At 35.5% G+C, this 15,825-nt stretch overlaps 1 protein-coding gene across 5 annotated transcripts in view; it reads left to right on the plus strand.

Moving 5' to 3' along the window:
• Positions 1-15,825, plus strand: part of Slc16a7 (solute carrier family 16 member 7) — a 119,566-nt gene that overhangs the window by 99,133 nt on the left and 4,608 nt on the right. For all 5 annotated transcript variants that reach the window (XM_023701714.1, XM_004641634.2, XM_023701717.1 and 2 more), the window contains one exon: positions 12,682-12,825. In XM_023701714.1, coding sequence (XP_023557482.1) covers positions 12,682-12,825 — 144 coding nt within the window. The remainder of the gene's footprint in view (positions 1-12,681; positions 12,826-15,825) is intronic.

Genomic DNA, 15,825 nt, shown 5'->3' on the forward strand with positions numbered 1-15,825 from the left:
AAGCACTTATTCTACTAAGCTATCTCTGGCATTTTTGAAAATTTTAAACAAGCCCTTGCCAAGTTGTCCAGACTGCTTCTCACTTGATACCCTCCTGCCTCACCCTCCCAAGTAGCTGGGATTACAGGCATACACCATTGCCCAGCTTTTCCTGCAGCTTTTAAACATAAAGTTCCGTGCTTTACCAGCCATCTTTCATAAGCATAGTATTTAGAATGTGCTCAGACAGGTGAAATCCTGTGTCATGAATAATGACTGTTAACACTAAAATAAGATCACAGAAGTTCTGGAAACTTTCTTGACACTTCATAATGAATCTACAGATTAGGTGGTTTTGATAAATTTAAGGCAAGGCATGGTGGCACATACCTTTAATCCTAGCACTTGGGGGAGGATGGGGCAGGAGGATCACTTTAAGTTCAAGACCACCCTGAGCTGCATGGTGAAACTTTATCCCAAAAAGACTAAATAAATAAATCCATGTAAATGTTTTAAGAAATGTCAGCTTCTACAATACCACCATGACAAATTTAAAAATAGCTTCATAATGTTGATGAGAATTTAGGAGAAATTTTTAATGTAACATGTTAATTGTACCTTTTATTTGTAAGACATCTGAAAAATTTTTAGGATTCAAAGAAATCCTAAATACAGAACCATCATTCAGCCCTTAAACTGTCTACAATATTCTTAACAAGTAGTTGCATGCAGATTTTTAAGTAGTCTAAGGAAATGAATTGCCTTCACAGCATTCTAGGTATGTGAAAGTAACATCCTGTAACTTCTGTTTGTGCTAATCGCTGTCTCACTTGGAAGTCTATCAAACAGTGAATGGAAGCTATTGTATTTTCCAAAATCTTTATCCAAGGTAAATGCGGTCACCATTCTATCCCCAGGGCTTGAGTCCAGGATCCCCAGCTCTGTGGCTCCTCAAGTCCTTTATATAAAATGGTACAGTATCGCATATAACCTGTGCACATTCTCCTCTGTCATTTAAAATATCTCTACAGTTTGTATACTTTAAAAAATGTTGTTATACTATATTGTCAGGGAAAAAAAATGACAAGAAAATCTGTACGTGTTCTGAAGAGTAGTGATTTTTTGGAAACTTTTGATTTATGTTTGACTGGATCAGTGGATACCAAATATGCAGATACAGAGGGCCAACTACTTATATCTATATTTTTAACCATTCATTATGTAACATTGTGTCAGTTTTTACTTAAAGAACTGTCCTCTACCCACATCATTTACCAAATCCAGTGTTCCTCAGTGGGTCCTTCGTATCTCTCAGCCTTGGCCAGCCAGGTCTTGGCAGCACTGCATGCCTGGCCCACCCAGCGCATTACACTCTCGTATGGTGCTGGCTGCCCTCTCTGGAGAAGGATTCCACTCTTGGGGATATCGGATTCTTTTGGTTGTTCTCTTTTTCTTTTCTTTTCTTTTTTTTTTATTTTTAGGGAAGGGTCTACAGGGTGTTCAGGGTCTCACTACTAGATGGGACTTGTAATGATCCGCCTGTTTATAGCTTACCAAGAGCTAGAAGGCCCCTGTGCCTACTATTTGGCTGGCCCTTGCTTTTCTTTTTTATCTTTTTATTTTCATCTTTTTCTGTTTTGGGTGGTCACATTCTGTCTATTAATAGAAGTCAGTGTAAATTCTGATGTTGGTAGGACCTACCTAAGGCCATTGGTAGATACTAAAACACTGAAAAAAAGCTAGCTGAGTGGTCACCAACACTATCTTCCAGTATATGTACAAGCCCCAAAGTCAGCCTGTACTTCCTTTGTTGTGTACTATAGCTTCATTAGCCATATGGTAAAGTGATTTGTAAAAGGTTGGTGCTCTTTTTCTCTATTTCTTTGGTCTTCAAATATACCTTAAAGTGAATATACCTTATGATAATCTGGCATCTGCTTACCAAAATTTCCTACTTTACTCTTTTATAACACATCTTTTCATGATCTACTTTAATTTGTTCCTAGAACTTCCAAGACTGATTCCAATTCTTATCTAATGAAAAGCATTTTTTTTTATTTCTGAGAAATAGATTTCTACTTTCTTGACTCAACTTACCTCTAGTGCCTTTGTTTTCTGTACCTGTCCTTATCACATTAATTTAACTACCTTAGAGATACTCCTTAGCATCTATATCTCCCTTGAAGAAAAATCTGAGTTTTCTAGTTGAGATTTTTAATGTCACACCTGAGAAGGTATTACACATTTACCTTCCTTTCTCTTGTTTGTACCACTCACCATGAGCTTTGGCTGAGTTCATTCCTTCAGCTTCCATTTCACCAAAAAACTTACATTTGTCTTCTATTCTAACTCTTGTATTCTGCAAATGCCTAAAACCAATGCCATGTGGATAATTTCAAAGTCTGCTGCCAGCTGGAGGAGTAGCCACATTTTCTTCTCGGCTTCAAGCTTCAAGTGACTGAATCGCTGATCACTCTAACCCTGATTTCAAGGAACAAATGATCTACACCACAGCCAGTCTGGAACCTGGTGTGGCCACCACCATTATGGGACATGGCACACTGCAGCTTTCTCCTCAGAGCAAAGTCTTTTCACTTTTGTAGTTTTGAGGCTGCAAAGGGTGGAGATTTCCACCTCCTGTGATGCCCTCAGACCGTTCTTACCATTCTCTTGTCCTTCTTGGCCATGGAGATCTTCTCCGCTCTATCTTTACAGTCCACAGCATTATTGGCACTTTCTTTCTGGCCAAACACACAATTTAAATCATCCTTCTGGGCTCTCTGCTCTTGATTCTCAGCATAAATATGACTGAAAGCCCCCAACAATAGCCATTCTGCTGCCTCAATATTCGACTGCCTTGAAAATTTCTTTTTCCAGATTAAGCAGTTGACTGAGCTTAATCTCAGGCTGAGGCAAAGTCTCTGGACACAAACAAAATGCAGGCAAGCTTTCTACAAAGCCCTAACACACATACCTGGAGTCCAACAACCAGTGCAGTCCTTCCCAGAAGAAACCACCTCTGCCTGGTCTCAGGCAGGATTTTTATCAGCATTCTGGTCTTCTGAGTTCTGACCAGAATCTCCCATACAGAACAGCGAAGGCGTTCCGGCACTTCTTTTGTAGGTGACATCTCCAAACCCTTCCTATCTTTTCCCACAAGTCATTCCCAAAGGTTTATACTACACATTGTCAGGATCAGCAATGATCCCACTTCTCTAGTACCAAATTTTGTCTTGATTTCTTTTCTCTGATTGCTGGGAGAAAAATATCTGACACCCAAAATGAAGGAAGCAAGGTTTATTTAGCTCACAGTTTGTGGAGGTTTCACTTCACACTCAGCTTGCTCCAAGGCAGAGAAGCACATGGCAGAGGGCGGCAGTTCATGGTGGCAGAAAACAGCAAATAGCAAAGGCATGAACTGCAGCTGCTAGCTAGCCTCTCTCCCCTTCTTACATTGTGATGCAGATTATCTGCCCCAGAGCGAGGGCAGGACTCACACCCATAATACCAGCATTGAATCATTAATCACAAACTCTAGAAGCTGCCCATAACTGCATGAGGCTTTGGGGTACAACTAGACACAAACCATAACACCTTGTAAACCTTTGCTCCTCTTCCTAAGCTACAATTACAAGCTTATATCTGGAAGCTGTGTTCAAGCTCCTGGTGTGCATCCCTTCCACTCTCTACTGGTCTTGGTTATGAGTGCTGTGTGGTGCTCTTTGGAACCTCTTCAGTCTGCATTATAAGCAATAAGAATGTCATATATCATTTGCGAGGGTAAATACTGGGTTTTCTTCATTGATTTTTCATTTTGTATTTGCTTTCTTTTTAAAAAATTTTAAAAATCTTTATTTATTTGGTACAGAGTCTCACTATGCAGCTCAGACTCATAGTGATCCTCCTGTCCTATCCACCTTAGCACTAGGTTTACAGGCATTTGCTACCATGCCCAGTTTTGGTCTCAGCCGCCCCAGCATTGGGATTACAGGCGAGCGCCACCACTCCTGGTTTCAGTGGCCAACATAGTGCACTCAGGGCTCTGGGACAGCACAGAATGCATTACCAGGGACTGAACCCATTCCTTGGACTTGCCAGGCAGACACGTAGACCATGCGGTTCTCTCCCCAGCCCTGTATTTGCATTCTTAACAGTAACATAGCCAGATCTACTTAAAGAAAATTTAGATCATGACAGAAGATATATAAATGCCTTGTAGTAATTTTTATAACATTGTAGAGTGGTTTACCATCGTTGTATAGATTATCACATATTCATCATACCATTACTAATATAGTAATAAATTTAGGCCTCAGACATTTCATATTCATTGTATTTAATATATTAGGATTGTATATAAGTGTATAAACACAGTCTGTTATGAAGGGGTTGAATACAAGATGAACACAGTGATGCATGTATACAATTTTATGATTTTATTTAAATCCTTGTGAAGTGCAAAATGTCAATAAAATCTTGTTTAAAAGTTCTCATTTAAGAGTGCATGCAGTACAATAAATTTATGATTGGCACTTATTTTGGAGGACTTATAAATGGCTATTAAGCAGACTACTCAGTTTTTCAAACTAAAATTTGAAAATTTTATTTAATATTGTTTAGTAATTGTGATTCTGTTCATTATATCACAATATTTAAGGAAAACCATTTAAAAGAGAATAGCATATTTTATTATGCTTTGATTTTCAGCTTAAATCATTATATAAACATCTTACTTCATATACAAATTTGTCGATACTATGGCCGTAGAAGAACCTCTGCAGAGCTCCTGGTGCACCTTCACTGTGTTGTCTTGAACTGCTGCTAGCTTTGACGTCTTAGAGTTTTCTTTAGACCAACTCTCTTTGGGTTCACAAATGACCCCAGTAGTTGAGTGGAGCACACACATATGGGCAAATATCGAATGATTTCCTTGGGTCTGTGCTGTGACTTGTACTCAGGACTTCACCAAAGCTTCCTGTGGTCATGGGAGGTTGCTCTTTAGAGGTGCCTGTACCAACAGAAAACTAATTTGGATGGGTTACTATTTCTCTAAAGTGTGATTATCGTTGCAGTATAAATAGTTGGTACTAATTTTTCCTTTTACTTTTTACTTTGTAATCCATCGGGAGTTTACTAGACATTATGTAAAAGAACCACAAGAAATTCTATAGAGCACATCCTATTTGTACTTTGTCCCCTGTATAAAACACCCTCACAAACACATATACATTATATGTTCATTAGAAACATGGTCAAATACTGTACTCTATAATAGGAAGAAAGTTGGAGTAAGTGGACCTTATAACTTTGTCTCAGAATTTTGCTTTCTCAAACCTAGTCTTCACTCAAAGTATGCTTTTGAAAAGAAGAGATAAATTAAATGAAGATCACATATACATTCATGGAATAAAATTTACCTTAGCATAAATTTTGTGTATTAAATAAAATCATAGATGACCATAGTGGTACATACTTGTAATTCTCACACTCAGGAGGCTGAAACAAGAGGATGCTTACATCTGTGGTGCTAGCATAGGGCACACAGTGAGTTGAAGGCCAGCCTGAACAACATAGTGAGACCCTTTTCAAAAAATCAAAATCTAAAATCAGGACGCAGTGTGGAAGAAGCAAGAGGGCATTACTGTTAGACTAGCAATTAGTACTTTTTCAGTACCATCATTTTTCAAATTTTCTTGTAATAATTGAAAAGAGTAAAGTCATGTCATTTACATAATGTGGAATGTGGTGGGTTTTAAAATGGGCATCATACCTACACAGATTTGCTGATTCCTTTCACAGAAGAAAATGACAATGGGCAGAGATTATAACTGGGTGTTTAAGCAATCTTTCTTTGTTACTCTGCACCCAAATTTTGTAATAGTACCAAATCAAGGTTGTAAGAATTGAATGGATTTCATATTTATATGTCTTGGTATGTTCTGAATACCTTGAAAGTGTTAGATTTACTATTATTTTAAATTTATACCAGCCTTAAGGAAGTGAATGCACATCTGGAAAATAATGTAGCCTTTAAACACCAAGAAGTGCTTGGCATTTCTTCCTTGGCTCAGAGAATTAGAGTGGATCTTCGCAGACTCTGGTTTGAGTTGAGATTTTGATGTCAGTTTTTCCATTCCTTTTTATATAAATAGCATCATTATCCCTTCTAAACAGCTATAGTGATTAAAATTAGTGGTTGTATGAACTTAAACATAGAATTCATGTAGAAAAAGTAAAAATGAGGAAACATACAAATAACTATCAGTAAAGATGTGTTTGGGACCGTCTCACCTTTCAGTAAGTTTTGTCCCTGTCAGACATCAGATACATCCTTTCTTCTTGACTTTCACAGCTATCCAGACTGCTCATTCTAAGCCTGTGCATGTCATTTTATCCACTTGAAACACTAGTTGAATGTTAGGTCAATACACTATGGATATCTTCAGCTGACGTAAAATACTTTGTCAAACTGAGTGAGTCCCAGCAAGTCCAGTTAGACGGTTGCACTGAGGAGTGTCCTACTGAAGACAGCTTACCTCTTTAGTATCTTTTATTTTCCTTGTAAAAGTAGATGTGATAGCATCTGCATAATTATCCCCCAGACTTTTTATTGACCTAAAATGAAAGGTAACATGGAAAGAGAAGCTAAGCACACTTCTACTTCCAGATCAAGCATAGAATAAAATTCAGATAAATAGTGAAGACAATCTTAACTTGTATCCATATTATTTTTTTTTTACTTGTATCCAAATTAAAATGATTAAAATAGTTTCCTAATTAAAAAAATCTCTTTAAAAAACCCAAATATAACATGTTACACTAGTGAGAAAAATACTTTGGTAGTGAACATAGATACACTTTGTAGTTGCAAACAACCTTCTGTAGCACTGCATTAGTGCTTTTTTGGTCATTTGATTCAATAATATACCACTTATGCAAATTTGAAAGAAAGCAAATGAAAAATAAATTACAGCTCTTTATCATTTCTTCACAGTGTTTATGCTATGCATAAAGTTTTGTACAGCTCCAATTGATAGTCAATTTCAATTTCTGGTTTTAGATTGATAAAATGTATTTTATGATATGCTCATGATATATTTTCCTCATAGAATTTATTACATGCTCTAGCAATATACAGAAGAAATAAAAATGAATACTTTGAGTTCATGCTTACCAAACAATAACAGTATGTAAATAGACCCATTCACAGATATGGAGGTTATTTTTAACATATGCCATAAAAATCATCTTTTTGTAATTACATACAGAACTCTCAACCTAGTCGTAGGAGACAGCTCTCAATTTTAACACTTTGTTGAAAAGATTAATAGGACTGAGCTAAACTGTGAGAGTAGCTTCTCATGGATGTGATTTGTTATAATGAAGGGACCAAAAATAAAACTAGCAAAGAGAAAGGAGGTGGAGTAAAGTCTAGTGGAGACAGTACAAACTTCTCAGAGTCCTCTTTAAGTGAACCTAAAATAGATGGGCTCAGTTCCTCCAGCAACCAGACAGGATAACATGTAGGAGGTGTTATCTACTAAGAAGCTCATGAGAGGTGCAGTGCATAAGGGTTCGGCAAGAGGATGGTCACATAGGTATTTCTGTACTAGCATGTGCCAAAATTATAGACTCTCAGAAGGAAAAATGTGCATCACACATGCAGAAGAGAATCATAAACCACACTATATGTCATCACCATGAAGCACATTGTACAAGCAGTTTTGGCATGGCTAGCCTCTGGCGTAGTTACTTTTCTTTTGTACCTAAGACAAAACACTTGACACCCTAAATTATTTGGCTCACACTTTGTAGTGACATCAGTTCACAAAGGGTTCACTCCAGGCAGGATTGATGGCAGACAGGCATCACAGAGAAGAAACGGTTCATGGCGGGCAGGGGGAGCAAGCAAGCAGGAGAGGATGATTCTTTCTATCCTGCAGATCTCATTCACGCTTCTCAGGGCAGGTAGTAGTCACACCTGTAATCTTCATGCCCTTGATCCCAGCATTACACCATGAATTAATTCCAGTTTGACACTCCAAATCCAGCCATAGCTGCAAAACCTCACCCAGGACCACTTGAACCTTTGGAGGGACATCTGGACAAAACCTGTATCAGCACCTCTGACACTGACACCACATGGCTGACAATGACAAAGGATCTACAAACTGGTACAGGGTCTCAGGCTAAATCCTGAGGGGATTTGACTGACCTTGGAAGATACAGAGGTTACATTTCTTGTTATATAGGTCTTGCTTTATCTTGGTCTTAACCGTCCAGCAGAAAAGTATAAAAACGAGGTACAAAAAGTAAAGCCATATTAATATGCTGAGCTGTAAGAGGCTCAAGTCAACAACTTTTGACATTGCCAGTCCTACAGATAACCCACTATTAGTATGGACTACTGGACTATATTGGATTATTTTGCTGAATTCATGCAACTATAATATTTAAATAGCAATGGAATACCCATCTCTGACAAAACTAAACAAAAAAGAGGATATAAATGAAGGGTTTTTTTAACAAACATTTCTAAACAAATATTTTACCACTTAGACGTTTAACAAAATAGGCAACAAAATGGATCTCCTATACCTTGTCTTGCTAAGAAAAGAATATAGATGATTTATGTAAATACAGGGCAGCAGTTAAGGACATAATTTAAAATAATTGTGCTTGTTAAAATTAAAATGTATATTGCAGCCTAATAACTCTATAGAGTTTATAAAAACACTTCAAAAAGAAAAAAAGCTTTCATTTCTAAAATTAATGGCTACGCTTAGTCACATTACTGAAGAAAACAGCTTGGATGCAATCAATTATACCAAAGTAATCCCATCTATATTTGTAGATGGGATTATTTACATCTATATGTATAAGTGTTGTTATGGGCCGCATATAGAAAATTAGGTTTTGACTCATAGCATAGGTTCCAATTTGAATTCATTGCAATTTAGGCAAATACATTTGCAGAATATAATAATTTATTAGCTTACTCATTGGACATTCAGTGTCCACAGATAAAATGGAATGCATGATGAAACTAATACTGAGATCATAGTACAAGTAATAGGCAAATACATCTCAATGCATATTGGGAGTCTAACATTTATCATGATGTGCATCACAATTTTAAAAAAAGCATGCATGCTCTCCTCCTCTAGACTCTAATGCCCTAATTGTTATACTTGTGTCTTATTCACGATTTTGTTTTTGATTAGTCACTGGCTTTGTCCTGTGAGTTTAAGAAACACTACCTTCAAAGAGTAAGCAGGGAAACCTGAACCAGCCTCTTTCCTGTACTTGGATGGATTGATGAAATGCATTTTCCTCATTTTTAATAATGATCAACACTTAATTGTTGTATAGATCGAATATGTATTAATGGTAATTATAATGCAATCCAGAATAAAAATACCTTTAATCCTTAAAAGAAAAAGAAAATACCTTGAACTAATTTCAGTTAAACTAAATTGAATTGGTTAAATTATTTAATTTTGTGAAAGGGAACAAGAATGTAAGACTGAAATGTCCACACCTAAATTAAATAAGGCCAACCAATTAGTCTTACCCTTCTTTTCTCACAAGAGCTGTTTGAATTTTACTGTATGCTTTTAACAAAGATAATCCCTTCCTAAATCCTGTGTACCTGTATATTTTGTATACTGTGTACACATTTTTTTTCTCATCCTCTTGTCAAGGGTGCTCATCCTGATAGGAACAGAACTCTGTTTTTCACTGACCTTGTGCATTTTTCCTTAAGCAACTCTGAAAGCCCTGCTGCTTTTGTAGAAATATCTTTCTAATTGTTTTAATGTTTTATTTTCTCTATTATTATAAAAACAAAATTTTGTATTATTTTTGGGCTGGAGCTTTCCAGAATTAAATGTTATCATAAATTATAAAATGTATGTTTTTTCTTATATGAGAATCATAATATACAAGTGAATAAATTAAATAAAGAATAAATAGTAGGAACCAACAAAACAGACTCTTGAAGATGGGCAAGGAATAGCCAGCTAGATAGCTCAGCGGACTAAAGCGCCTGCTTAGACAGAAAACAGGGACCAGGGTTCGATCCCCAGACCTGCCATGCCAGCCCCATCCCCCAGGGCTCACTGAGACAGCAACTGAGACTGGGCATGGTGGCACGCCTGTAATCCCAGCACTTGGGAGGCTGTAAACAAGCACATCACTAAGAATCCGATCTAGTAGTGAGACCCTGAACACCCTGGAGACTCTTCCCTAAAATACAAAAATAAATAAAAATTTAGAATTTTATTTTATAAATGTCAACAGCTTTTGTATACATAAGCATAGATTTTAATTATTTTAATACTTATTAAATATTTTATACTGCATACACACAGGTATATCAGAAAATATATAAATTAAGTACATTGGAAAATGCATTCCTAAAATGTCTTCCCATTCATTTCCTGACTTACTTCACACGTTAGATTGTTCCCTTTGCTAGTGCAGCAGTATGATATGTGTAGATCCACTCTTTTCTCCGGCTGTTTCCACTAAATGCAGCACTCATTCTGTAACCTTTAAAGCTGTAATTCTTAGCCTTATCAGAATTTGTCCACAGATCTTCCAGGCAAAAATCAACATTAATTTTATATTCCCTTTTCAAATTCCCCCTAAAGTGACTGAAGCATGAGAGTTTAAGTGTGGTCCACGTAAGTCAAAGAAAATATTCAAAAATCTTTAGGCATTGGCAGCTGCATTGCTACCTGTGCCTCCAGCTGGAACATGCTAGAGTAAGCCACCAAACGTAAGACAGCCAAGGGTGAAATATTTAGCTATTTAGGAACAGCTAAAATAATAAGGCATGAAAACAATTAGTGTCCTGAACTCAATGAAAAAGTACATTGAAGAAGATGAAGATAATAAAATACAATATAAACATTAGGTAATGGCATATGTGTGTTTATACATAGGAAAGTTATTCTAGAAAATGAAATTTTATACGAATTTCTTTTGTAGCAGATGGGTCATTTGTATAAGTCCTAGTTCTCATTACATAAATTTTATTGGCATTTTAGGATATTTTAGATATTTTAGCTATGCTCTATTAAATTTTTCCACCAGAATTCAAATGGCTATTCATAAGGATATCTAGCTTAAGTATTTTTTAACTTATCTTCAATTTTCTTTTATTTTTTATTAATTTTATTAAGAAACAAATAGCAGTAAGATGGTTTCAAAACTGATCAGTAGGACAGTTTCAATAATTAATGTATTGCATATTGTTGTCTTCATAGTGGCTATTCATAGTACAAGATGCAGACATGATATCCTGTCCAAACACTATTAGTACAAATCTTTCTTCTCATTGAATTAAGAGAAAGTAGCTGTATATCTATCCTAACTATTTTGTATATACAGATACAAAATGGTCCTTCGTTTATATCTCCTTTTTTGTTTAGCTTTGTCAGAGATGGGTATTCGATTGCCATTTAAATATAGTAGGTGCATGAATTCAGCAAAATAATCCAATATAGTCCAGTAGTCCATACTAGTAGTGGGTTATTTGTAGGACTGACAATGTCAGAAGTTGTTGACTTGAGCCTTTTACAGCTCAGCATATTAATTTGACTTTACCTTTTTTTTTACCTCATTTTTATACTTTTCTGCTGGATGGTTAAGACCAAGATAAAGCAAGACCTATATAACAAGAAATGTAACTTTTGTATCTGCCAAGGTCAGTCAGATCCCCTCAGGATTTACCCTGAAACCCTGTACTGCAGTTTGTAGATCTTTTGTCAGTGTCAGCCATGTGGATGAGTCATGGCCATTGACTGATCAATTTTCTCTCTGTGAAAGCTTCATAGAATGTTTTGTCTCCATGTGACTCTCCTTAGGCACACTCTACATTGCCGATCACATTCCTCTGTGGCCCCATAATCTCCTTGATCAGAAAATTTGGGACACAACTGAGTTACAGGATTTTACAGTATAGGTTCTCTTATGTCCTGAGTCCTCACTGACCTTGAACGGCTAGTGCCAAAATAGTGGCTGTCTTTGCAGCCCTTCTTTTTGTCTAATTTTTGGTCTGCAAACTTAACTTGTTAACCCTCTAGAAGAGAAGCTTAATGATATTATTACCCTATAACATAGGCAATTGAACTTAACCTCACTGGGTATGGTTTGATTTCTAAATTTCTGTGTAAAAATATGTAATTTTTTATTCTTATTTTTTAATAATTTTTTCTTCACATTCTGTAGGGATTTTAAGTTTAACATATCAATACTTGATAGAAAATACCTGTTCCATGTTTTGTGTAACATGCTTGATATTTAGATTCAGTATTTGTAATTTATTATTTGATGTGCCTCCTTGTACAGTACTTTTACATGATTAAAAATGTGAATGAAATAATTATATATTATATATCTGTACTAATAAGACTCAGTGTTTAAAAACAGCTTATCTACTAGTAGCACATGCCCAAAATCTCTATTTGGAAAGCTAAGGCAGGAGATTGCCTTTGCCAGGAATCAAGGTCAGCATACACAACAGTGAGATCTCATCCGTAAAAGACAAATATACTATCAAACTTATGTGTCAAGTATTTTTTAAAGGTCATTATACTCTATCATAATAATTAAAATATGCTTTCTTAGCTTGCAAAATTTGGGAAAGTAAATGAGCCTATCAACTGAAACTCCTTGCTCTCCTGTCTGCTTCAGGTCCCATCAGTAGTATTTTGGTGAATAAGTATGGCAGCCGGCCAGTGGTCATGGTAGGAGGCCTGCTGTGCTGCGTGGGAATGATCTTGGCCTCCTTCAGCAACAGCGTTGTACAGCTTTACATCACCGTGGGTTTCATTGGAGGTAAGCCACGTTTTATTTACAGTTTATTTTTCTAACACTTCTAATTTTTGCAAAGCTCTATTAAAAGGATAAACAACAAAAATTCTTATTTTCTTTGAATTTACTTTTAATTAGTGCTAAAGTGTTGTCTGGTGCATTAAAATGTAAGCTATGGAATAACCAAACAATTCACTTTAAGAAATGAAAAATCTTACAAGGTAATGTATTTATTGTTATATAAATATTAAAAATAAAACAACTTTTTAAAAAATTTTAAATCAATTTTATTGAAAAAGAAATAGTGATGAGATGGTTTCAAAACAGGTTAGTAGGACAGTTACAGTAACTAATGCACTGCATTTTGTTGCCTTCATAGTAGTTATTCATAGTATAAGATGCAGACATGATAGCTTGTCTGACCACTATTAGTACAAATCTTTCTTCTCATTGAACTAAAAGAAAGTAGCTGTATATCTAACCTAACTAATATAAATGACCACTTTGAAGTGAAAAAATATATATATCTATATATCTAAAAACAACTTTGATTTGTTTCTACTTCTTGTTTTTATTATTTAGCAATTAAGATGGTGGTATAGACACAGATTTTCTATTATGAAGAAATAACCTTTTTAAGACTATTTTTTGTTCCTTTCTTCCTTTTAAGATATCTAAGTTACCACTTCTACTATGTTAATAATGATGTCAAGAGGTTATATTCTAGATTTACCTTTAAGTGGCAAAACTGTTTTTGCCTATTTTCTGGTAGATTGTAGATGGGCTACAGCCTGGTCATTACCCAGTGATCTCATGTCACCGCTTGGTGAGGCCCTCGGCCGCTGACAGGGCCTTTCATTTCACTGTGCCTCATACAGAGTGTCTGTTGTCTCAGATTGAGCTGAAGTTGTACAACTGCAAAGCACTATTTTTTCCCTGAAAAATAAATTATGTTTAAAAACTACATTTAAGTTTTACAAAAAATTAATATAACTGCTGATCTCTTCCCTTATGTTCAGAGATACAAAGTAAATGTATTCTACAGAGGCTTGAGATCACACTTTACAGTCATGTACTATTTGGGGGGAAAAAGTTATTAAAGGATGTAAGCCATAGTGATATTAAAATCTTTCTCTTTACAACTTATCCAAATTTCTCTGACTTTTTAATATGTAATTTTTGAATATATTGAATACAATTTTCTTACATATAAGCATTTTCATAGTGAGAAAATGTTCTTCCTTTATGCAGATATACTGACTATACTATTGATTTCATTTGATAACCGAAGTCAAGATGGATTTTGAAATAGATACATGAAGAGAAGTTGATATCTAATACTTCTATACTAGCAATGACAATGGTCTTGTTATTCTGACTTAAAATTTCATTATTTTGCATCTTGAAGTCTTTTGTGCTTCTAGAGTCAACTGCTGTATACGACTAGGAGGGGTTTACTCGAAGTTGTTATCAGCGATCTTGCGTTTTGACTTTGTTTTCTGAAAGATACATCTAGCCTTTAAACCTGCTTCAGCACATACTGTTTGTGTGTGTGATCAGGGGAAAACTATAATTCAGCCTCCTTGTCTGTATGTATTTTATTAGGGAGTTGATAAATGACTATTATACAAAATGACTAAAGAGTACTTTACACAGCACCCTGCTTTTTGTTTAAAAATGAATATTAGAATTGTAACCACAGTGACATTTTTATAACTCCAGTTGTACAACTTACTTGATTTTGGCAACACTTTTATGCTATTAATTGGACCTCAGAAAATCTTAGGTGTCTTGCCCCATCCTACAAAACAGGCAGATAGCTAGGGAAGAGCGAGCTCTATTGACTGCAAGTTTTATGTTCATTTTGCCAAGCTGGAATGAGAAATTAAGTATTAGCTCATCCTAATGAAAACATGGGCTGTCTGGAGGCAAAATTGGTGGGCTGTGCAGGGGTGACAGACTTTCTAACACATTACCTAAATTTTAGTATAGGTTCTTGTTTTTACAAGGTATTTGACCTTAGGCTGGTCAGCTTCATTATTTGTAAGTTGCATCCAGTTGCATTTATTTTGCATTTCTCATAAGGTAGGGCAGGGTGGCACTCGAGACTATGCTGTCCTGTTCATCTCCAGTGTTTGTTCTTGGTCCTCTGTCCTGGACACCTTGCTACTAATACAAAATGTTTATGTTACAGGATTGGACTAAGTAGTACTTGAAGTTAGATGTATATGTCCTAGAAATTGAATACTTTACCATTTTTCAGTACTGTTTCAATTTAGGTAAATTAGCAAATATATAGTAATTTTTACCTCTCTAGTGTCTAATATAACATAAAATAATTCCTAAAAGCAGAAATGGAGAGTAGCTTGATAAATCAGCATTATGTACTTTGAAAAGGCCTTCAGTCATCACTATCACTAAATAGTGCCTTGGTGAATGACAAGAGGTGACTCATTCTCAATGCAGTGCTCGGCCAGGGAATTTCATAGATGGTGGGGCCTTTGCCTCAGTCAAATAATCAGCTTTAATCCCTGAAGTAGAAATATATTTCAGGCAAAACAGCTCTTTTTTATTTAGTACACACACGCATCTATACACATTAAATATGGAATGTTAGTGATGTGAAGGTGTAATATAATGACATAAATTTATAATTTATCAATTGCATGGCATCTAGAAATATTTTTGGAAGAGATGTAAGGTTATGAAAAATTACGACCATTTTAGTCTGTTCACAGTTCTTCAACTCTGAAAGGAAATTTCTCCTTTTAAATTTCATGCTTGCTACAAGGAAGAAAATTAGACTATATGTTTACACATAAATGTATATGGAAGAGGTTATTGTGTTAAATGATTTAAATTAAGAACAAACAGTTTTGTCATTTCTGCCTATTCTGTGATTTTTTTCAGGCCTCAATAGCAGTTCTTGACTTTATTTTAGTATTTAAAGGAATATGCAACAGTCATATGAAGTGTTCAGTTATGAAAGCCACTTTAACTTTTTACAGTTAAATTTATATTTAT

This window comes from Octodon degus, unplaced genomic scaffold (assembly GCF_000260255.1).
Source record: "Octodon degus isolate 3935 unplaced genomic scaffold, OctDeg1.0 scaffold00139, whole genome shotgun sequence".
NCBI classification, from domain to species: Eukaryota; Metazoa; Chordata; class Mammalia; order Rodentia; family Octodontidae; genus Octodon; species Octodon degus.